The following is a 25,082-nucleotide window of genomic DNA, read 5'->3' as shown; positions in this document are numbered from 1 at the left end:
GAAGCTTGGCTGTCTGGCAGAAAGCAGAGAGTGAGAATAAAAGGGCCTTTCTCGGGTGGCAGCCAGTGGCAAGTGGTATTCCACAAGGCTCCATGTTGGAACCACAACTTTTCACTTTATACATTAACAATCTAGATGAGGGGCATTTTGGCTAGGTTTGCTGGCAATACAAACATAGGTAGATGGACAGGTCACATTAAGGAGGCAGAGAGGCTGCAGAAGGATTTGGACAGGTTAGGAGAGTGGGCAAAGAAGTGGCAGATGGAGTACAAAGTGGGAAAGTGTGAGGTCGTGCACTTTGGTAGGAAGAATAGAGGTATGGACTGTTTTCTAAATGGGGAGAAAATTCAGAAGTCTGAATTGCAAAGAGACTTGGAAGTTCTAGTCCAGGATTCTTTCAAGGTAAACTAGCATGTTGAGTTAGTAGTTCAGAAGGAAAATACAATGGTGGCATTTATTTTGAGAGGACTTGAATGTAAAAGCAGAGGTGCACTTCTGAGGCTCTATAAGGCTCTGGTCAGACCACATTTGGATTATTGGGTGCAGTTTTGGGCCCCATATTTCAGGAAGGATATACTGGTCATGACGGAAATTCATGTGAATGGTCCCAGGATTGAAAAGTTTAACATGAGGAATGTTTGAGGACTCTAGGTTTATACTTGATGGGGTTTAGAAGGATGAGGAGGTATCTAATTGAAACTTAGGGAATACTGAGCGGCCTGGACAGATAGGATGTTGAAAGAGGTTTCCATTAATAGGAGAGAATAGGACCCAAGGGCACAGCCTTAGAGTAAAGGGAAGACCTTTTTAGAATGGAGGTAAGAAACCTCTTCAGCCAGAGACTGGTGAATCTATGGAATTCATTGCCACAGACGGCTGTGGCGGTCAGGTCATTGAGTGTATTTAAGAATGACATAGATGGGTTCTTGATTGTCAAGGGTAACGCGAGTTCCAGGAAGAAAGTGGGAGAATGTGGTTGAGAAACTTATTAGCCATGATTGAAAGGCAGAGCAGACTTGGTGGGCTGAATGGCTTAACTTCTGCTCCTATGTCTTGTGGTCTAAGATCCAGTAGCAGTTCACTTTTTTTCAAAAAAAGACAGCAAGTATCCTTTTCAATATAAATCAAGTACCGATGTCAGAATGAATGCATTTGTTTTGTCTTTAATTAGAATCTAGTTTTATGTATTGAAGGGCCCAATTTAAATATGTGGTTTATATTCTAAGTGAATGTAAACCTTTAATGAGGATTTTGGGCTGAGCTGCATAGCGTATTGGTCTTGAGAATGAGTTTCAATCCACTATAGTAATGTGAATTTGAAGCAGGAAAGAAATTACAAATTTAGTAAGTTAAATTCTCTCTCACCTTCGTTAGTTTCCTTCACAGAAAATAAATGAAAAATGCCAAATTAAAACTTAAGTTTTAACCTTTTAACATACTAGTGCTAAACAAAAACAGCATCTTTGTTCTTGCATATGTATCTACTATGGTGTAATGTCCATTTGGTACTTGGTCAATTTGAGTTTGAGACTTTATATGTCATCTCTTGCATCATGGTGGCAGGATCAATTAACACACTTATTGTGGTATTCAGTCAGTTATACAAACAGCAATCAATTATTTTTACTTTTCAGATTTGCAATTAGAAAAATTATGCTGCTTGAATTCAGGTAACTTTTACATTTGGTTTGGTATTTTTTAAAAATGTTTTTGAAGCAGTGTTGTAATGAATATTATGCAGCTGACTTACTATGTCTTTGTAAATTAATAGCCAGTATCTGGAGAATTATCTCTGGCCAAACTATTCCTCTGAAGTATCCAGCAAAGCTTACCTGATGTCGATTTGCTGTATGGTGAATGAAAAATTTCGAGAAAATGTTCCTGCTTGGGAGGTAAGGGGCTATCAGTTATCTGTTGTGGAGGTTTGTGTTGTTTCCCATTCTGTAATGAAAATCGTATGCAGTGTTGAAGCCTGGGGCCATCCCACAGGAATACAGCACCAGGAAATGATGGAGATAAGTCTGAATCTTAGATTTCCAAAACATAAATTGTTTATTTCATAGTGAATAGTGACAATGTGATACTGCTCGCCCTAGGCATGAAAATAAATTAAACGCTGAATCTAATTGTCAAAATAGTTTGATTTTAGTAACATCTGAACTTTTGCAGTATAAGCACCCCTTAGCTGTTTGAGAAGCAGCTTGTTAAAAAGGCATTCCTCAATAATGGGCATGGCCTAACTGGCTGATCATGAAGGCCTGAATCTTATCTTGCAAAAACCTAGGAAAAGGTTGGTGCTTAAATAAAATTGTGGACTAAACAGCCCCTCCATCCACAGTTCTGCTTTACACACTAGATTCTCACCAAACTTTATTCAGAGTCTTTATTGAATTTATTGAATTCATAAGATGTTAGAACACAGAATACGAATTAGGCCATTTGGTCTGTAGAGTTCACTCCAGCACTCAATTGTAGTTAATACATTTCTCAACCCCATCCTCCTGCTTTCTCCCTATAACCTTTGATCCCCATACTAATCAAATACCAATCTATCACTGTCTTAAGTGCACTCAATGAGTTGGCCTCCATAGCCTTGTGTAGCAATGAGGTCTACAGATTCACCAGCTTGTTCAGCATGTTACTGCGCAGTTGGTTGTTATCGAAGGTTCAGATCTATATGGGGCAGCAAGGATGTCAGGGAAATTGTTGAATGATCCTAGGTTGCATTGTGAGAAAGCTTATATATAGGTGAGAATGCCTGCTGTTTACTCAAATGGAAATATGTCAGAAGTGCTCAGCAGAGAAGGCAACATTTGTGGAGACAATCAGAGTTCTGATGAAGTGTCATCACAATCTGAAACATTAACTCTGTTTCTCTTCACAGATACTGTCTACTTGCTTGCATTTCTAGCATTTTGTTTTCATTTCAAATTTCTAGTATCTACAATGTTATGCTTTTCTACTGTTTACTCAATTTATTCCATACCTAAACTTAATGTAGATTGTGGTTTTTTTTCAAGAAATACTGCACGCAATGTGTTTTCAAAGTTTGGGAGAAGATTTGTAGCTCGGGTGCTCATTGTTGTGGTTCTGTTTGCCGAGCTGGGAATTTGTCTTGCAAACGTTTCGTCCCCTGTCTAGGTGACATCCTCAGTGCTTGGGAGCCTCCTGTGAAGCGCTTCTGTGCTGTTTCCTCCGGCATTTATAGTGGCCTGTCTCTGCCGCTTCCGGTTGTCAGTTCGAGCAGTCCGCTGTAGTGGCCGGTATATTGGGTCCAGGTGGATGTGTTTGTTTATAGAGTCTGTGGATGAGTGCCATAATCCACCCATCCACAGACTCTATCAACAAACACATCGACCTGGACCCAATATACCGGCCACTACAGCGGACTGCTCGAACTGACAACCGGAAGTGGCAGAGGCACACCACTATAAATGCCGGAGGAAACAGCACAGAAGCGCTTCACAGGAGGCTCCCAAGCACTGAGGATGTCACCTAGACAGGGGATGAAACGTCTGCAAGACAAATTCCCAGCTCGGTGAATAGAACCACAGCAATATGTTTATTGTTCTTCAGATGGGCTAATACCTTTCATGTTGAGTTTTCCACTTGGGTCCTAAAGGCTGCCATGAAGCAACTTCATGTTCAAATTGAAAATGGAATTTTACCATTTGTTCATGTGCATCATAAAATTTAATGCTAAAGAAGAAATCAAAGCCAAAATTCTGGTAATACTGTGCAGGTCTGCCAGCATCTGTGGAGTGAAAATCTCAGTACTGTCCCCTTCTATCTTGTGACATGTGAAAGAGGGTGGTCCTTTTCAAGCAATCTGCCATAAGTCATGTGTTTAAATTGGGATGCCAAGCAGTCAATTACAATAGTACTTAGAACAGGACTTTAACTGTGGATTCCCACCATTAATATACTGATGAGCTCTGTAGAGGCCTACTGAGTACAAGTAGCTAGGTGTTTCCTTTAAATCCTCTGTGTCTTCAATAATGGGCATGGCCTAACTGGCTGATCACGAAGGCCTGAATCTTACCTTTCAAAAACCTATGAAAAGGTTGGTGCTTAAATAAAACTCTGGATTAAACATCCCCTGCATCCACAACTCTGCTTTACACACTCGATTCTCTCCTAACTTTATTCAGACGCCTTTGCTTCCTCCACCAACCATCCACTCACCCCAAAAGGAGCTCTGAAGGCACAATGGAATAATGCTTGCGAAGCACTGAGTTCAAGTCATGAACATGGTTTTTTTTTTCTATATTATTTGGTTCAAATAACTTGAATACTGCACAACCAAAACATGTATTTAATGATGGATCCAAATCAAGCCATTCATCTTGTCATTGCATTACCTGTATTTGTCTGACTAATTTTAAGTTTCTATTTGCATACATGATGCATGTCTCTGAATCATTTGACCTATTATTTCTTCACCATTGTTTTAATCAGTAGATATGTATCTCTGTTCATTATGGACAACACTAATTGAGTTAGGAAGTTTGACTGTAATTGTAAAGTTGCCTTTTTGATTCTGTTTAATATGAATGAAAAAAGGCGTTAATATTAAAACCCAAATCAAAAAAGCAGATAAGTCCATGAGGTAGAATTGATTATTGCTGTTGACCACTTTCTTTTTTTAAAAAAAAACTTGAGAGTTGCTGCAGTACTTAACTAACAACAGTAAACTGGCAATTTTGTTATTGCGAACTTGTAATCATGGGGATATTGATATGGAGATTCCCATTGGTCACTTTTATTTGCTGTAAGTACCATAGTGATCTGCATAAAGGCCGACTGAAGCCCTTAATACTTCAGCAAGCAGCATATATTATACTGTGGAATATGTCAAGTTATTTATTGAACCAGTGTGCCTCACAGCACTTAGTCTCAGAAGATTGAGAATATCCTCGCACTCTTGCAATGACCAGGTGTTATCCCTTTTTGATTATTTTCCCTAGATTTGCCTGCAAAGTCTTTGAAGTCTTAGGATGAATTGCAGACTGCAGTGTACAGACATTCAACAATATTCTGTGTCTCAATGTACACAAATGCATATAGTCTGATAATTAGTGCCTTTGCATTGAAGCTGGTACAGAATTGAATTCTAGCTGCATGTGCAAGAGGCAAAAATGAATTAAAAATCTCTGATATACAGATATGGATTTCGATTTCAGTCCTACAAGTTAAAGTAGCAAGCATTTAGAACATAGAATTATGATACTTAGCACAAACAGAATCCTTTGAAAGCTGCATCTGATTGTAACCATTATGTCTGGTCCAGAAGTTACTCTGGACATTTTCTGTAACCTGTCTTCTGTTGTTTACATTTTAGACCTTTACGCAGAAACCTGAACACTTTCCCTATTTTTTCAAATGTATTTTAACTGCATCTCTTGCTGAAGAAAATAAAGATCTTACATTGCGAGAACAAACTGTCCTTCTGGTGTTTCTTGATCACTGCTTTAACAGCTTGGTAAGTGCAAACACGCAAAGTTAAACGCATTCAAACAATCGTGCCACAATACTTGATGTTTTCAGTCAAGCTTCTTTGTCCTCTGGTTTATCACTGCATAGATGACATTTCAAGTGGTCATAAATACTTTGTAGTGCAGAGCAGATTTTATGGATAGGAACAAAGGAACAGAAATAGGCTACTTAGCCCCTCAAGCCTGTTCACCCATTCAAGCACTCTTGAATTCACCACATTCCATTACTCCTCTCCCAAAAATCATTTTTGGTCAAGCTCATAACTAACATTTAAAGAAATGTGAGTCGACCATTTAGCTGATCAGACCTCATAATACCATCGAAAAAGTCTTTCTATGACTCTGTACAATTGCAGCAAGACATCTTTACTTATGTACTCCAATTCACTTTGAGATAAAGGCCAACATACTGTTACTTTCCTACTACCCGTTGTACCTGCATACTAGTTGTACTGATACATGAAGGATAGATAACTAGGTCTCTTTGGAAACCAACACTGCCTAACCTCTAGCTATTTAAGAAATTTTTTGCAATTTTCTACTGAAGTGGAGAATGTCACAATTCTTGTATTCCATCTACTATGTTCTAGCCCATTCACTTAGCCTGTCCCAGTCCTCTTGAAGTCTCCTTGTGACCTCCCTAAATTTATGATTCCATCCGGTTTTATATCATCAGCAAATTCAAATGTCACAATTAGTCCCCAGTCCTAACTTCTTATAAAGGTTGAGGAAGAGGCATGACCTGTACCCTTTGTATTCTAATCCTTTGGATAAAAAGACTAGCATTTCATTTGTATTTTTTGATTATTTTCTGTATCTTTTCATATTGTGAGCATCTAGATTGACCCTACTATTTAATAGGAGAAGGGCTTCCTGAAGGAGGGCTTATGCCCGAAACGTCAATCCTCCTGTTCCTTGGATGCTGCCTGACCTGCTGCGCTTTTCCAGCAACACATTTTCAGCCCTACTATTTAATACCAAAATTTGCAGTTTCTGTACCTTTGGAATACTTTGAGGTAGTTTTGGAAACTATGCAGCTTTATATGTTGTGTTAACAAGACTATGTATATCTTTGATATATTTCCTTGGGATATCTGTTCCCAGTCCTTTGAGGATAGTCATGTAGCAACTGCATTTATTTATTCCAAAGCTACTTCCCTCAAATTAGAGTTCTTGATCAAAGTGATCCCAACCTCTTTGAAGAGCAGGCTTTATTGTGGTTTGTCTGTATTATTTTTCTATATTCTAACTGATAGCTTTCCCTATGCTTATTACCATAACCCGTAAGTAACATTTCAATTACTCGTGGCTCTTGCTACTACTATTTATCTCCTTGCACAAGCATTTCTTGAATCAAAGAATAAGTAATGTATCACACTCCTGATTCTTCAAACCATCCTGCTTTTCTTCAAAAACTTGCTAGTTCATGGTGCCAACAGGTTCAGCAATAATTCTTAACAAATGTAAAGCTGTTTGGGATATCCAACCATTTGCATCAGGTTTACATGTAGATTATATAAATAAAAAGCAGAAATGACCCAGTTAACTTTTGAGAGTTTTGACCAGTTGCTTAGGAATGGATTGATTTGGTGCCTATTGCCTATCTTATAAAGAAAGGTTGAACAATTTAGTCCTCTACCCACTGGAGTTTACAAGAATGAGAGGTGACTTTATAGAAACATAAGATCATGAGGAGACTTGACAGGGTGGATTCAAAGCAAAGAGTGTCTCTTGTAGAGGAACGAGAAATACGGGACATAGTTTAAGAATAAGAGGTATTGTGATAAAGAAAATGAATTTTTTTCGTTCTGATGTGATAATCTGTAGAATTTTCTTGCTAAGAAGGTAGTGGGCTGGGCCATCGAATTCGTGTTAGGCTCCATTAAACATACTTTTGATAGGCAAGGGAGTCGAAATTTATTGGCTGGTCAGACAGAATGGTGAAATTGAGACCATAACCAGATCAACTATAGATCCTATTGAATGGTGGAGCAGGTTCAAAGGACCCATGGCTGCTCCTCAGACGTATGTTATCTTGCCTTCGTGCTGATTCCAAATTATTTGAATTTTAATTTCACTTGTATTTCATGTAATTCTGATGTTTATGAATTTTCACGCCAATTAAATGTATATGTCAAAATAACAGCAAAAAGCAGTTATGAATATCTGCATATGTATAAGAAAAAAGATTGCATTTTGGTTTCCTTTGTTCTGGAGATGAGATTTTGTGTGGTTGATACTTTCATATACCACAAGAGGCCCTCAGCCGAGCATGTTACACACACTTCAACAGAAAAGTTAAATATTTGGGAGAAAGAGTTCAACTTCATGCTAATCAATTCGACTTAGTTAAATAATAATAATCAACTTTATAGGTAATATTTGTGTAAATTTGCATTCTTAGAATTTTCTCTTTCTTGTTTAAAGCCTAATTTTATATATGGGTATTACAAGAGACATAGCAATACCATAATGGACAACAGTTGTTCCCCATTTGTATTTCTAATGTCATATTTCTGGAGTTGGAAGTCTTGTTGTAGTTAAAATAGTATTTATATACCAATGTATCTGTCTTTGAAGCATTATTCTGTCAGTAGAAATGGTATTGCTTGTAAACATGATTTCAGCCTGTGAAATACATTTCTATTCCCCAACAGGAAGTGGACCTAATTCGAGAACAGGTGCAGCGACTTATCTCTCTCCCTATGTGGATGTGTCTACTTTCTGTAAGTTCAGTGACTGTTCAAGGTCTATTGTAAAGAATTAATACAGATTAATGGCTCATTTTTACGCGGGAGTTTAATGTTTTTGACCAATTCTGTTTCATCACATGAAGTATTTTATATAAGTTTGTCATAATGATAGCAACAAAAAAAAGACCAAGATTGCTGATCAGGGTGTCACTGATTGTGAGACTGCTAATATTAAATTTGTACTTTTATCAGTCACGACTTGAACATGAACTGAAAAAAACACCGAAGCTGAGAAAATTCTGGAATCTACTTAAAAAAAAGGAAGAGAAAATGGATGAAAAATCTGCAGAACAGTAAGTCTGTTATAATATTCGTAATATTTACCTGCAATTTCTGGACTATCAATTCCATTAAGTTGGAACTTAGTTTAGTTGTTCACACTGTTTTGTCAACTAGATATTTCGCAAATATTCCATATACTTGCTTTGAGTTGTGTTTTGCAGGGGCAGCTTTTATTTCAGAAAATAATAATTTATTTAAATCACTTTATGGTGCATTGAAAACAATATACCAACATTTATTTTTGTTTCTTAATCTGAAGGGCAAATCAAGAGAAGAGATTTCTTTCTTGTCTCATTGGCAAATTTCTTGGCGTATTAAAAAGCATTCCTCTTTCAGGTAACTGCTCAAGCATCTCTCAGTTCTTTCCCAATCAAATATTATTTGAACAATGTTAACAGAAGAATATTAACAATGCTAATTTTCTGTTTTGCAATAAATGTTGTTGTGAACTGAAATTTGAGCAGTTAGACTGCTGAATATAGGTTGTGACAGAATTGGTTGCAGGCAGACAGTGTCTGTGGCACAAGATTCTCCATTTTTAGTGGTTTCCGAGTCTTGGGAGAATCCAGGTTGCAACATTGCTGCAGGTGCAGGACTAGCATGGTACACTATCCTGATACTTGCTTGAGCAGGAAATTGGCTTGATAGGTCTCTCAAACAACAGAGAGGACAGTGTCATGAAGGGGAAGTCTTGTACTTCTGCTGCAACCCAGATATGAGAGCCCACTGTTGTGAGAAAGAGCAAGCCTAATGCTATCTGTTGATGACTGCAGACTCTGAGGGGTGTTACTGATTTGCATTTTAAAGTGGTGTCAGAATCCCTAGCTGAAGATGGAGTGCAAAGAAATCTCATTCTATTTGCTTCTAATGACACCATTAGAATTTGGGTCCTGTTTACAATATTTTAGTGTAATTATCATTTTATGGCAATAAAATTGCACACTTTTCTTGTTTTATTACCATGTAATCAAATTCACTATATCCATGTAATGATAATAATGGACACAACTGAATTTGAAGGAGATACTGAATCAGAATTGCTAACATTTGTACACTGAGGACTTCTTTTGTTTGTTTAAAAAGAAAGTAGCATATTTTTGCACACTTTACTTTTGGGGAGTTTTGAGAAGGAGTGAAAGATTATCAGCCCATTAAACCCTGCCGTGAATATTCCTTAAGTAGTGAACAAGTCCTGATTGGGATCTGGAGCTTTTTGTCTGGAGATTGGAATGCTACCAATGTGCCACAGATATCATTAAAATCATTACCATAACCTATTAGTTATGTTTGAGAAAATATTAATCTGTGATTGTTCCAGTTTTGTACGTTTCCCTTTGCTGAGTTATGAATTTGCCATACCAAGATTGATTTGGGATTTTCAGCCCTCCCTATCTTCTAAACTTCAAATTACTTTCTTAATTATTAACTCTCCTATTCACTGCGTTAATTCTGTTTCCAAGAAACATTTAAAAAATTTTGATACAGAATAGTAAATTTCAAAATAGAACTGGTTTACTTTGGGATTGTTTAGCTAAATCTAATAATAATTTTACTCTGCAGTCCAACTTACGATTGAAGTGGCAAATACTTTTTGCTGACATACCAGTCTTATCAGGTGAAGGAGAATTGAAATGGCATATGTGATGATTATGGTTTGAAGCACTTGAGGCCATGTAATCTTTTTTTTTTGCCACTAGAGTGTGCTACAGTGCTGTGAGCTTTGGGTGATGTAAAATTTTAGCCTTTAGAACAGGATGAAAAATTTTTAACTATCCAATCCAATCCAATCCAAACCAACTTCTAATACGCAATTATTGAATTTAAAGAATCAAACTTATTATTCTGTAACAATCAGCTTTGAATTCTGAATTTGATTGCTCTTCTAATAATGTTAGAAATTTTAGAATGCTCCCTTGTGTCTGTGCCATTACTATAAAAATAAAATGTATAATTATAAATAAATGCATCTAACTCTGATAATTCCTTTTTTTCCTGTTGCTTTTATATGCTCTTTATATTCACCTTTTTTAAATGTTTCATCAATTTCCTTTGCAAGATTAAACTTCCTGTAGTCTAATAAATCTCTGGGACTGCCTGACTGTAAAGATGACTTCAAATAGCTACCAGCATTTTCACTGCACATACATGCTCAGTGATTTCTTATACAGGCGACTGCTGCCTTCTATGCTAGGATGTGTCTGCACTATTAGGATCATTATATGTTGACTCTCCTGCTCTTTAGGTGCTGCCTGACCTGCTGTGCTTTTGCCAGTGCTACAATCTATCTGTCCTGCACATAATGATATTGCACCATTGCCTACACCAGGAACTAGCATAATTTTTCCTGCAAGGATGCTGGGCTGTTGATTGCAATAGTCCTGAATGGGCAAGTGGGAATAATCCCACTATTTCATCATTTCGAACTCTTGGTGACCAGTAGACTCCCTGGTTTCAGTATGAACAATCCCTTTTTCCAGTTTCTTTCCTAACTGGAGCCTCTCTGTTTGGGTGTCATTTCGAGTGAATTTTTGCACTACTATTTATATAGTTCTCATAACCTTCTTGAAATGGGATGCCCAGAACTGCATGTTTTATCTCAACAGTGATCCAACCATTGTCTTATTCAAATGCAGCATCTCTTATTGTGAATGTTTGTATAGTAACCATTTAGACTTCATATGATTCTCTTTTGTGTTAAGGAAATAAACGTGTAAAAGGCTTTAACCATGTATCTTTCACGAGGTGTCATTTTTCTTTTCATTTTTATTCCTCTTTAGTCCATTTACTTCAAGCCCACATTTAAAAAGTTCATATAAGGTTTTCTTAGCTATTTAAAAAAAATTCTCATTTTGCTGAAAGTTTGCATTTGTGCGTTAATGAAGAAACTGGTGTAACACTTCTACATTCTGCATTAACTTTTTTTTAAATTTGTATGTAGGGCCAGTCAGCATGGATATGGTTCATTATTGTGAAAGATTTATCGAATTAATGATAGACTTGGAGGTAAGCAATTTGCATGCATACAGGATTTGTATAAAAATTCTGAAAAAGCTTACAAATCGCAATCATCTTCTGCATTTGCTCCAAGTTCAAAAGGCTGACATTGAATTGAACTCTTGATTAAACATGTGTAGAATTGTGATTGTACTATAAAAATCTTTTTATTGGTATTTAGCTTAAAGGAAGTGAGTCCTGTTGTTTAATTGGTATCAACTATGTTTCCTCAAAGGCTCTCCTTCCAACCCGACGATGGTTCAGCACTGTTTTGGATGATTCTCATTTAGTCACTCACTGCCACCTATCTAATCTGGTCCAGAGAGAGAAGGAGGGTCGACTTTTTTGCCAGGTGAGATGGTGGCAGCACTTAAATACTGCCATTTTTACTTTATATAGGAAGGTGAATAACTATTGCCGGTGTTCCATGAAACCTTTTGAAATCAGAGCAATAAAGGGATGCAGGGTATTTGTGCTGAAACTTGTGGTGCTGCAGAAAGGTAGGCTGTGACAATTTTTTAATGACTGTAGATTGAGAGTTACCACTTGTGGTATTGAAGGGAATGTTAAGTTTAAACTCTGTTTCTCATTTCTGGATAAAGATTATCATTGCAGAGGGGTTTCTGGCCACTCCTAACAGTTGAAGTGTGATGTGCAGAATGGTGGTACCTTGGTAAAGAATTGATCATTTCATTCTGTGGTTTACACTTTGTTTTTTGTTGAATGTCTTCCTGGCTTTCAACTGCTGATCCACTCTTCAGGGCTTGTCTCTTATGATACTTTGCCTGATTAGTCATTATTCAGCTCGAGTTTAGATCAGACTTATCCACCTAGTTGTCTATTGGTCATATACTTCTCATGCAAGCTAGGCAGTGATACCTATTGTAAAAGCCGAAAGAACATGAATGCTATAAGTCAGAAACCAAAACAGGAATTGCTGAAAAAACTCAGGTCTGGCAGCATCTGTAGAGTGAAATCTTTCCATGCTGTACATCTCTATTCATCTATAACTTAACACTTTGGGTCGAGTGACCCTTCCTCAAATACCTACTGTGTTTGTGTTACACATTGGTTGATTTGGCCACCTTGTGAACCTGGAGCAGGGTCTGGAGATTAATATAACTATCGCAGTGGAAGGATTCTGTCTTTTTATTTTTGTGTTTCTATAAACTGTGGACTGCAGTGAGAGAGAATTGTTTTAAAACAGGATTTACCAAAATAATTGCATAATTTCACAGCTAGGAATTTGATACCTATTGTGAACTGTGTTTTTGTGGATGCAGGTTCCTGCTATGTGTAGATGGTCAGGAGCTAAGGAATTGTTTATAGAGTCATTTTCTACATACCTTGAAAAATAAAGTTTAACATTTGGTGCAACTTGAGCAACAGCAGGACTCGATTTATAACACATTACCCAGTGGTTTGAACTTTAAATCCTTCCACTCCTCTTTCTCAGTCCATGCATATGGCAACTATGTGACTCACGTAGGCCAAGGCTTAGATATCTCTGGCTTAGAAACGGCATTTTTTTAAAGCTCTTTCAGCAATTAATATTCACAGATCCAGCTTTGTTTAGGTCATCAACTCATTTTCTCCAAAGGTGGCAGGGTTTGCTTATGTCATGTATCTTTTTGGCTTAGTCAGTTTAGCTATGTTAAATTGAAAGGTAATACTCTGCAATGTGAAGAGTGCCTTAATTATTGTCCTAAGTAGTTGATTATTTCTTAAATATTTCAAAATAGTTTCATAAATCCACGCTGGGAATTCATTTCAGTGCAAATCGCATGTGATTAGTTCAGTCGCAATTCATTAGCTCCTCTATTTAAATCTTAGGAGTGAGGAAAAGTGTGGTAAACAAAGTTGGGTTGCTTAGCCTTCAAAAGGTGTGTTACTTTTGTGCTGATGACCTTGGGTTTGACATATGACTGTCGGTTTTTGACCTTTAAACTGGTTTCTCCAGTCCAGTTGACACTGATTTGGCTGATGATTAATTTTACACTGCACATTGGCTCATTCAATGTGAACCCTGTGAGCATTCACTTCCAGATTTGTTAAAATGTCATAAAGCACTTGAATTATCCATATTTATCTGTTTATTTGTAGCTGTTAGAAATGTTGAAGTTCTACACAGGTTTTGAAATTAATGATCACACTGGAAATGCTCTGACTGAAAATGAGATGACTACAATCCATTATGATCGGATCACCTCTCTTCAGGTAAGGGTCAATAATGTTTTACTTTATAAAGCTTTCCTTGCAAGATAACATTTTGCCAACAAATTCTGTTTTGTACTGAACAACCTCAATTATCTGATCGAGACGGGTGGGGAATACTTTGTTCGGATAACTGATCTGATCATAAGGCAAGTCCTAGTGAACATAAAACATTAAAAAAAAGCATGTTTGCAGAATTTTTGTTTCATTCAATTGATAAAATGTGCACAAACACTGGATGTTGTTTAAAGATTCCTGATATTTTGCAAATAAAATCACTTTTTGTGTGCATCTCTTCACTCCACAATAAGCCACTACACTACACACACCACCTTACACCAAGTTGAAAGGCAGAGCAAAGTTTCCAATTTAATGCTGACAGAAAATGGATAACTTGCTTTGCTCCCCACCTCACTGGCCAGCCCCTCTCCTTGCTCCATGACACTGATGAAAGGGATCTCCAGAGCAGATGCTAAAAATATCCATCTGGACCAGTTGGTCGGCAGATTGTGGAAATGCCAGAACAGCCACAACTCCCCAGATCACAACAGAGTGGCAGTCGGATTGCTGGAGGGACTGTGTGGATCAGGCTGCCAGTCCTGGCTGCTGACCGTCTCTAGGCTCAGGTTGTAGGGCAGGAGCTTGCCCCTTAAGGCCGCTTCTATTCCTTTGAGCAGCGCTTGTTGCAGGAGGGCTCTCCGGGTGGCGGGCAGCACAATGCCCAGGCTCTGTGTGTCCGATCTGCTTCAGAATGTGGCAAGGCTATGGGTGAGGCTGGTAGAGGCTGAGGACAGCGTGCAGGAAGCCAAGCAGCTTGCACTGCATGGCAAGAAATAATACTAGAGCAACATCCCAGGCTGCGAGGAGCAAATTGCACAGTTCTGGTTAAAATGAGAAGAACCAGACCCTCACTATAACATAAATATGGAAATCCCAGCATTAAACAAGGTCCGTCACAGCGTCTAAAATCTCAAGATCGTTTGTAAGTTTCCGCTGAACTTAGTGTCGCGATACGAAGACAGAAGCACCACCTCTTTGGTGTAGCGTTTTTATATGACCTTGAGATCTTGTTCAGATAATCCGAAATTTGGATAATTGATATTCGGATAACTGAGGTTGTTCTGTAATCATTGATCACAAGACTCTAAATATATAATTTGGGCATTGCTAACACTTGTGAGAACTTTTCATCTTGCACTCTTCAGAATAATTTGGAAGAATACCAAGTCAAGGAGAAAACCTATATTTGTAATGCATGAGAGGAGACAGCTGATTAGTCTCTGAATTGTAGATGCATTTTCATGGAGATTGCTCCAATTAAGGATTTCTGTATACTAATTCTAATAAATTCTTCACTCTAATTAAATGCTTGACATAACAAAATGGGAACGTCTAGAGAGAAGCAGTGTTGAAATATTAACTGTTTATCTGTCTCCAAAAGTGCTGATTTCCAGCATTTATTATAAATACATTAGTTCACCTCACAAATATGAGGCTAATTAATTCTGTGCAAATGGAGAGAAGTGAGCATTTCTATTTGCTATTATTATTCTTATCCAATTTTCATATCACTCCATGAGCTTGCCCCTTTCTCACCTCTTGATTTGGATCCATCCATAACATTCCAAGATGCTTGTGTTCCTTCTGTCTTTGCCTCTTGAGCAATCTGAATCACTCCTACATTAATGTACATTTAGTCCCAAAATTCTTGTTCACTCCCTAAACTTTCTTAGCTTTCTTCCTCTCTCCTCCTTTATGACGCCTTACTTGCCTGCTGTCTATTTATATGGCTCAGTGTCAATCGTTGTTTGATTATGTCCAAGTGATTTTGCTCTTTCTGATTTCGCAACAGTTGATATACGAGAATCGTTAATAAGCCATTTGGACCATTTTACTACATTGTAGGTACTGCATAAGTTGATGTGGGAAACATAAATCAAAAAATAACGTGCATTTCCATTTTACCAAATCCTTCTGTAACCACATATACTTAGAACTTGTATTATTAACAAGTTTAAATTTAGGACCTTTATTTAGAATATGAGGTGATGGAATTAGAGTTCCAAAGAGCTTCAAATAATAAAAAAAATTCTGTTTTTTTTTTGTGTGACTTTAGGTGCTATAATGTTTGATTTAACATTAACTTCAGTTAGCTGTAGTTGTTATGTCGTGTCAGAAAACAATATATAAAACTGCCCAAAAATACTAATCCATTAATGTAAGTTTGTTATATTGTACATTTCCTCATCTTTGTCTTTGAACCGTTAATATTTTCAAGTCTATACTGGAGCACATTTCAAGAGAAGTCTGTTGTCTCAGAAATCAAAATGTTATAGTGTCATAGAGCCATGCAGTATGGAAACAAACCGTTTGGTCCAACCAGTCCATGCCGAATATTATGTTCACTATTGCTTAATCATTGATATGTTTCATATTTATTAGATAGTCTAATTGTGTAAATCTGTTGCAACTTATTGACTTTCATTGCAGAGGGCAGCATTTGCTCACTTTCCAGAACTACACGATTTTGCTCTGTCTAATGTCGCAGCTGTTGATACACGAGAATCTTTAGTAAAACACTTTGGATCACTTGGGTAAGTGTTTATTTTTATGTCTGGTACAGTTTCTGCACATAATTGTTGAGTTCACACAATACTTAAGACACATAGTAGACCCAGCATGTTTATGTCAATGTCAATGTTAATGTCTGTGTGAGCTTCCTCCCTACTTACTTCCTTTCACACCATATATAGTGCCTTTCTATTCAATTTTTCCACATTTTGCTTCCACTTGCATCTTTGCCATTTGCCTCAATCACTCCATATGTTATAAAAAGTTCCACATTTTTTCATGTTTAACTAATATATTAGAAAACATTTGAATAACCTTTATCTTTTCAACTTCATCCTATTTTCAATTCCGTTTTCCTAATGAAAACTTGGAAGGGCAGCCTAATGAAGAGCCAAGCACGCACAGTACTAAATTTGTTTTGTTTTCCATTTCCAGTCCCAATACACTTCACAAAGTGGCATCGAATCTTTGTCTTTTGCCATCGCTACCTGAGGCAGAGAATACCTGTTATCAAAAAGAATTTCTTTTAGAAATGTTGGTAGGTATTGAAGTGAAAAATATGCATTGATTAACGTAACAATAGAATTTTTTTTTCACAGGCGGAAGTTGTTAATGATTTAAAATTTCATTTACAATGATAGGTGTCCCGACATGAACGCCGGACATCCCAAATTCAACAATTAAATGAGATGCCACTTTACCCCACAGAAAAAATAATCTGGGATGAAAACATTGTACCAACAGAATATTACTCTGGAGAAGGTGTGATATCCATTTATGCTTGTGGGCAGTTTGCTTTCTTGGGCAATCCTGCACCCTACTTTTTTAAAAAATACTTACTTTGTAGGACATATTTTACCATTGTTTGTTTTTTATTATGCCAGGATGCCTTGCGTTACCTAAACTGAATTTACAGTTTTTGACACTTCATGACTACTTACTCAGGAATTTTAATCTCTTTCGTCTTGAGTCCACATATGAGATTAGACAGGATGTGGAGGATGCAATCAGTAGACTTAAGCCATGGTGAGTATTAATGTGAATGTTTATGCCATTGTATTCAAAGTTATTTTTTCTCTACGCGCTTGCCTCCAATACAGGTTTCATTATTATTTTAAATGGTTAAGATGCTTTAGGTAACATTTCTTTTTAATTTCAATGTGCACACATCGATCCAACCTCACTTGGCTAACATTTTACAAATGGCCAACTGTTGTAAAGAAATGATAACGGCAGCAGTAACTGATGAAGGAGTGCACTGCACGTATAATCCCTACGCAACATGCAGATGTTGGATTTCCCAGTCTAGTTGTGGCATGTTGCAATGCACTTCAGACTGGAGGTGCGGCAGATTCATTTTCAAAAATTCTTGAACAATTTAACCTTCTATTTTCTCTTTTTGTTTAAAAATGTGTTTTGAAATTCACCTGATTAATATTTAACCTTTTTGGGACATAACACTGGCTGGAGTGCAGTGAAAGCGTATTTTTATCTTTTCCTTCTAGAACTACTTCAGTTTTAGAGAAGTCACCAATAACTCAATGTCACAGGTAGAACAGGGTGACTAAGAAGGTGTTTAGTATGCTGGCCTTCATTGTTCAGACCTTTTGAGTACAGGAGTTGGAACGTCATGTTGAAGTTGTAAAGGATGTTGATGAGCTCTCTTCGTGAGTACTTTGTGCAGTTCTGGTTGCCCCTGCTGTAAGAAGGAAATCATTAAACTGGCAAAAGTTTAAAAAAGATTTGCCAGTATGTTGCTAGGAGTGGAGGGATTGAGTTATCAAAATAGGCTGGACAGGATTGATCTTTTTTCATTGGAGCATAGGAGGTTGAGGATGGAGAATCAGCTCACCTTCTTTTGGCCCATCTCAGTAAGATGTGATTTTTTTTTAATGAAGCTATCGTGTCGTAATTAAGCATAATTAACTAGGACAAAACAAAAACTCCAAATTACAAGTATTTTTTGAATGAAAGAACAATTTTGTTACATTGTACTCCCCAAAAAAGTAAAAATATATGTCAAACATGCGTAAATGGGTAATAATTTAGAAAGATGAGCAGAGGGTGCCTGGTACAGCCAAGAAGGTAAAGCCAGTTTTAGTTTAAAGTTCTGAGAGTCTTTGAGTTGTGAGAATGACCCGAGTCCTGATTGTTTAGCTGTTGGTTTTTCAGCAGTTGGAATGTTTGCAGATACCATTGAGTTCTTGGTGAATGTTAGCTGTTTCAAGTTGCTTTTTCACCAGGCACTGACTTCGAAGTTGGCAAAGAGAGAGAGAGGGGCTTCCAGTATCTTGTCAACAGTTTGCATTTCTTTTTCACTCTCTGCTTTGCTGCTCAAAAACTGTTGCCTAAAATACAGTTTCATTTTTGGATTCTGGTTTCGGTACCATTTTCAGGGTGCAGTATTTGCAGGCAACTTTGATTCTAGTTTGTAACTTTCAGAAAGGTGTGAATCAACCAGGCGATATTGATCTCAGTTTCAATACCTTTTATAATAGTTTCTGTTCAGACTGATCCTCCTTTATTGATGGTTTCATGAGCTTGACTCAGTCTGGTCAGGTAATTACAGCTGCTATTTAGGTCAGTAGTTGTCCTTTTAAAAGTCCATTGGTGCCTGAGGGCCTCACATATTAAAATTATTTGGTGAAAATTAAATTGCAATAGTCATGCTTACCATTATCACCAGAAATGTCTTCTGAAATTAATCTGGGGGTGCAACACATAAGTCACTTTGCTTGCTCTTTATTTCTGAACTCAATCCAACTTTAACCAACTTAAGTTGGAAAATAGTTTTATAGGGTTGTTTTGTTAGAACACATTCAAGGTAATTTACTTAACGGTATTTTGGTTGTATTATTGATTTGTTTAATATCTTCATAGGCAGGGGGAGTATGGAGGAGTTGTATTTGGTGGCTGGGCTCGAATGGCTCAGCCTATTGTGACTTTCTCCATTGTTGAAGTAGCAAAACCCAACATTGGTGAGAACTGGCCAGCAAGAGTCCGTGCAGATGTGACCATCAACCTAAACGTTCGCTCTCAGATCAGAGACGAATGGGAAGGTAACGCCAACCACTTGAGTTATTTTGCAGTGACTACGAAGAGTATTGTTTCCTGTTTTGCAGGGTGTTGTAATTTTCCCAGATACTGAAGCATTGAATTGACTTACCCACGGAAATTTTAAAAAAGTAGAAAATCTGAAATTGTGCTCTGAGTACGTCGAGGATGACTTGTGCTTGTTTAACTAATTATATCTTGCTCGAATGTATAATATATCTATACTGGTTGCGGATAGACTTGTATAATTAAAGTTACGTTGAATGGATAAATCCTTTCCCTGTTCCAGATAGTCACTGTTGTGTTGTTTGATTGGTCAGTGCAAAGAGCAGGATTATGTATATTTCTATTGTTCTTTGCTTTTATATGTTGCATTTTCAATTTTGTAGCACTTCGCAAACATGATGTGTGCTTCCTCATAACTGTTCGACCAGTATTGACTTATGGCACAAAGTTTGATCGCAAGCAGCCATTTGCAGAGCAGTACGGGCTCGTGTTTGTACGAGGATGTGAAATTCAAGGAATGCTGGATGAGAAAGGACGGGTCATTGAAGAAGGTACTGTTCTATGTTTTTCATTGAAGAGTTTTTAAAAATTAGAATGAACGAATATGTACCTAGAGCACAATACTAAGCTATGCATTGTTTCTGTTTGGTTCAGTTATGTGCATTTTCACCTTTGAGTTGAGGGTTCTGGATTCTAGAATCACATGTGCAGGATCTAGCTTGATGTTTTGTTGCAATTCTGAGGATCGCTACATTGTTGAACACTTATCCAATGAGATGTTGAACAGTAGCAGTATTATTTATTCTAATAAATCTAAAAGATCCTGTGGCATATTTCAGAGCAGAGAAGGGCATTTCTTCCAGTGATATTGTTGAATTATCCATCCAGCCCCAGTAAAAGAAATTACTTAATTATTTATCTCGTTTATTGAAGCTTGCTGCATACAAATTGTCTCATTTGTCTTAAAAGAAATGACTACAACTCAAAAATACTTATTGGTCTTGAAGTACTTTCCAATGTCCTGAACATGTTGAGATTCTCCATTGAATATGCATGTATTCTCAGGGTTAAATACATCACTGTTTACCTCCAGAACTCTTACTGGTCACTTGTGTCCTTTACATAGGTCCTGAGCCTAAACCAAAGCTGAAGGGAGATTCACGAACCTATCGAGTATGGTTGGATCCCAACCAGTATCAGCAGGACATGAGCTTTTCTGTTCAGAATGGAGCAGAAGATGTCTATGAGACCTTCAATATTATCATGAGAAGAAAACCTAAGGAAAATAATTTTAAGGTGATCATAATGCGATTTTCAGTAATACGTGTTCAGCTTTACACAATTAGCAACTTAAATATTAATTTTGAGCAGAAAGAATGTTACAGAACTAGTAATCCAGAGAATGAGAATTAAAACCTCATCATGGCAGTTTGGCAATTTTCATTCGGTTTAAAACTCTTCTATCAGTCAAAGATTAGATTTGATTTGATTTGATTCCCTACAGTGTGGAAACAGGCCCTTCAGCCCAACAAGTCCACTCCGACCCATTCCCCTACATTTATCCCTGACTAATGCACCTAACACTACGGGCAATTTAGCATGGCCAATTCACCAACCTGCACATCTTTGGACAGTGGGAGGAAACCGGAGCACCCAGAGGAAACCCACGCAGACACGGGGAGAATGTGCAAACTCCACACAGACAGTTGCCTGAAACTGGAATTGAACCCAGGTCCCTGGCGCTGTGAGGCAGCAGTGCTAACCACTGAGCCACCATGCCGCCCTAAGTTTTACCACAAATCTGCCATATTATTCACAAAATCCACCTGGTTTACTAATATCCTTTAGGGAACACCTTTCCGAATCTGGCCTATGTGACTCCAATCTTATACTAAGAATCCACCAACAATCCAAGAACAAGATTGACCACAAAACAAGATTTCTTGAGACAATTAGGGATAGTCAATAAATGGTAGCCCTGACGGAAGCTGCCACGTTCTAAGGATGCATGAAAAAATAGCCACACCATTTCCCCCCTGGAATTCGTATTCAGTTTAAATGCAGTTTATCGTTTGAGTAAATTTGCAGTAGAACTGTGCTGTAATTACTGTACACAGTAATGTTTTGCTTTGGACCTGAAATTTAAAACAATGGTATACCTGTTTGGAATTCTTAACCATGTTGACATTTAATGATCACAAATGATCAAAGGTTATCTGCTTTTAAAGCTGCTGTAGTCTTCATGCTGATTAACTTTACCAGTGACTTTACATATGAATGTCAGTTTTTTATATTTCAAATATTCATCCTAAATTAGACTGGAAACTAATGGCGTATGAAGTCTTGGTTCTGTTGAATATTTTGTTTAAAATACGTTATATCAAAGACCTCAGGGCATAGTTATCAGAATGGTCCCTTCAAAACTATTCAAATAAAATGCTGGTGATCTGAAATAAAAACAGAAAATACCAGAAATACTCAGCAGGCCTTGCACTAACTGTGGAAAAGCTAATGATCATTCAAATTTGATTACACTTTTTTTATTCAAATTCCATTGAAAGGTCATTGACCTAAAGTGTAAACTCTGGTTCTCTTTCCACAGTTGGTGCAAGACCTGCTGAGTTTTTCCAGTATTTTCTGTTTCCCCTATAGCAGACTGTTTGTGTTCTCTGCATTCTTATAACTTTTTAAAGAGCTATACCGGTGTCATAGCACGATTGTCTATGGAATTCCTTCATAATTCTTAATGTTTTATGGATATCTGCACATTTAATAGCTTTCCTGAATCATGCTGTGCATATTGAATTGATGGTTTGTTTTATGATTTGAGCTATTATTTCTAGACAGGTCAGATCCCAGACTGAAATCTGACTTGAGATCATATTTTGTTTCTGTTTTAGTTTTATTTTCCAGTGAAACACTAAAAACAATGCTGCATTTTCAGTTTTAACAATAAAATGGAAGTTTATTACACAAAAGGAATGAAATTATGATAGAATAAATTAGATATATTTAAGAATTTTTGAAATACACTTTAAAATAGATTCTGAATCAACCCAAAAGCACTTCTTTATATTACTCACATGAGAGAGAGTTCCCTTCTTTGTCATATCTATTGGACTAGATTTAACAGTGACTTCAATTCCGTGTCTTAAGAATCTGGCAGTCTCTTCCCGAATCTTCACACAACTGAGTTTAGACTTTCTAAGCTTCAAATAATTCCTTCAGGGTTTTAACCAAACATGCCTGTCCTGAAAATTTATAACTGAATTTGTCACACCATAGCCTCTTAATCGTTGTAAACTACCTACCTTTCTCAGGAGCAACTGTTTTACACATCCATTTTGAGCCAAGGCTTCTACAAAATTTAGTATAGGAATTGGGACATCATGTTGTGGTTGTACAGGGCATTGGAGTACTGCACACAGTTCTGGTCATCCTGCTATAGGACAAATTTTATTAAATTAGAAAGGGTGCTGAAAAGATTTACAAGAATGTTACCAGGACTGGAGGGTTTGAGTTAGAAGGGGAGGCTGAATAGGCTGGAATTTTTTTTTTGCTGAAAATGTGTTGCTGGAACAGCGCAGCAGGTCAGGCAGCATCCAAGGAACAGGAGAATCGCCGTTTCGGGCATAAGCCCTTCTTCAGGAATGAGGAAAGTGTGCCCAGCAGGCTGAGATAAAAGGTAGGGAGGAGGGACTTGGGGAAGGGGCGTTGGAGATGCGATAGGTGGAAGGAGGTCAAGGTGAGGGTGATAGGCCGGAGTGGGGTGGGGGTGGAGAGGTCAGGAAGAAGATTGCAGGTTAGGAAGGTGGTGCTGAGTTTGAGGGTTGGGGCTGAGACAAGGTGGGGGGAGGGGAAATGAGGAAACTGGAGAAATCTGAGTTCATCCCTTGTGGTTGGAGGGTTCCTAGGCGGAAGATGAGGCGCTCTTCCTCCAACCGTCATGTTGCTATGGTCTGGTGATAGCAGGCCATAGCAACACGACGGTTGGGGGAAGAGCACCTCATCTTCCGCCTAGGAACCCTCCAACCACAAGGGATGAACTCAGTCTTCTCCAGTTTCCTCATTTCCCCTCCCCTCCACCTTGTCTCAGTCAAATCCCTCAAACTCAGCACCACCTTCCTAACCTGCAATCTTCTTCCTGACCTCTCCGCCCCCACCCCACTCCGGCCTATCACCCTCACCTTTACCTCCTTCCACCTATCGCATCTCCAACGCCCCTCCCCCAAGTCCCTCCTCCCTACCTTTTATCTCAGCCTGCTGGGCACACTTTCCTCATTCCTGAAGAAGGGCTTATGCCCGAAACATCGATTCTCCTGTTCCTTGGATGCTGCCTGACCTGCTGCGCTTTTCCAGCAACACATTTTCAGCTCTGATCTCCAGCATCTGTAGTCCTCACTTTCTCCTGGAATTTTTTTTTTCCCTGGAACATGAGGTTGATGGTTGACCTTTATAGATGTTTATAAAGTCATGAGAGGCATAAATAAGATGAAGCGCAAAGGTCTTTTCTCTTGTGAGGGGAGTTCAAAACTAGAGAGCTAGGTTTAAAGTAAGAGGGGAAACATTTTAAAGGGTCCTGAGGGGCATTTTTGTCTCCCCTCAGTGTGTGTATACAGAATGAACTGCCAAAAGAACTGATGGAGGCACACTATTTAGAGACACTTGGGCAGGTACATGAATAGGAAAGGTTTAGAGAGATATGGGCCAGATGCAGGCAAATGGGATTGTTTTAGTTTGGGAAACTTGATTGACATGGACAAGTCCATGCTGTGTGACTTTATGACAAAAATTCAAAATGAAGCTTTTATTCAAGGTATGAGTATTTCCCCAAAATCAAAAAAAACTATTCCAGACTCTTCTATCTGAAATCTGCATTAGTGGTGCTGGAAGAGCACAGCAGTTCAGGCAGCATCCGAGGAGCAGTAAAATCGACGTTTCGGGCAAAACCCTTTCATCAGGAATACAGGCAGAGAGTCTGAAGGGTGGAGAGATAAGTGAGAGGAGGGTAGGGGTAGGGAGAAAGTAGATAGAATACAATAGGTGAGTGGGGGAGGGGATGAAGGTGATAGGTCGGGGGTGGGGGGGGGGGGGGAGGATGGAGTGGATAGATGGGAAAGAAGATGGGCAGGTAGGAGTTGCAGTGGGAGAGGGACTCCGAGATTCTTGTAGAGAGAGGAGGAAAACCTCTTCAGGGAGGCATCCTTGCAAGAGGATTCTCAGTAGGGTTAAAATCAACTAGGTAAAAACAATGACTGCAGATTCTGGAAACCTAATGCAATACACTGTTTGCTTTGTTTATTCGTAAACTTTACCAATATAAACAAAACCATGATTATTATTTGAAAATCTCTTTCTAAAACTGCTTTAAAAGAAATCACAATAGCAACAGAAGTACCTGCAAGTTCAACGTTACACCCCTTCAGACCCACACACAAAACCATAAGAATTAAGAGCAGAATCTGCTCTGCCACTTGATTGTGGCTGATAAGTTTCTCAACCCCATTTTCCTGCCTTCTACCCGTAACCTTTGATCCCCTTATTAATCAAGAACCTATCTATCTCTGTCTTCAGTACACTCAATGACTTGTCTTCTTGTGCCTTCGATGGCAATGAGTTCCACATATTCACTTTCCTCGGGTTGAATAAGTACTTCCTCATCTCCATTCTAAAGGATCATCCCTTTGCTCTGAGGCTGTGTCCTTGGGATCTA

General features: G+C 38.1%; 1 protein-coding gene across 1 annotated transcript in view; it reads left to right on the top strand.

Annotated features, from left to right (window-relative positions):
* aqr (aquarius intron-binding spliceosomal factor) overlaps positions 1–25,082 on the top strand; it is a 68,589-nt gene that overhangs the window by 10,934 nt on the left and 32,573 nt on the right. The window contains exons 5-20 of the mRNA XM_072569023.1: positions 1,635–1,670; positions 1,772–1,892; positions 5,342–5,482; positions 8,153–8,221; positions 8,441–8,541; positions 8,790–8,866; positions 11,469–11,533; positions 11,760–11,876; positions 13,628–13,741; positions 16,229–16,332; positions 16,745–16,847; positions 16,951–17,071; positions 17,194–17,335; positions 19,190–19,368; positions 19,753–19,920; positions 20,496–20,665. Of these exons, the coding sequence (XP_072425124.1) occupies positions 1,635–1,670; positions 1,772–1,892; positions 5,342–5,482; positions 8,153–8,221; positions 8,441–8,541; positions 8,790–8,866; positions 11,469–11,533; positions 11,760–11,876; positions 13,628–13,741; positions 16,229–16,332; positions 16,745–16,847; positions 16,951–17,071; positions 17,194–17,335; positions 19,190–19,368; positions 19,753–19,920; positions 20,496–20,665 (1,828 nt within the window). The remainder of the gene's footprint in view (positions 1–1,634; positions 1,671–1,771; positions 1,893–5,341; positions 5,483–8,152; positions 8,222–8,440; positions 8,542–8,789; positions 8,867–11,468; positions 11,534–11,759; positions 11,877–13,627; positions 13,742–16,228; positions 16,333–16,744; positions 16,848–16,950; positions 17,072–17,193; positions 17,336–19,189; positions 19,369–19,752; positions 19,921–20,495; positions 20,666–25,082) is intronic.

The sequence above is a fragment of the Chiloscyllium punctatum genome, chromosome 4 (genome assembly GCF_047496795.1).
Source record: "Chiloscyllium punctatum isolate Juve2018m chromosome 4, sChiPun1.3, whole genome shotgun sequence".
Lineage (NCBI taxonomy): Eukaryota > Metazoa > Chordata > Chondrichthyes > Orectolobiformes > Hemiscylliidae > Chiloscyllium > Chiloscyllium punctatum.
The sequence above is the reverse complement of the archived record's forward strand: the minus strand, read 5'-3'. Positions and strand labels throughout refer to the sequence as shown.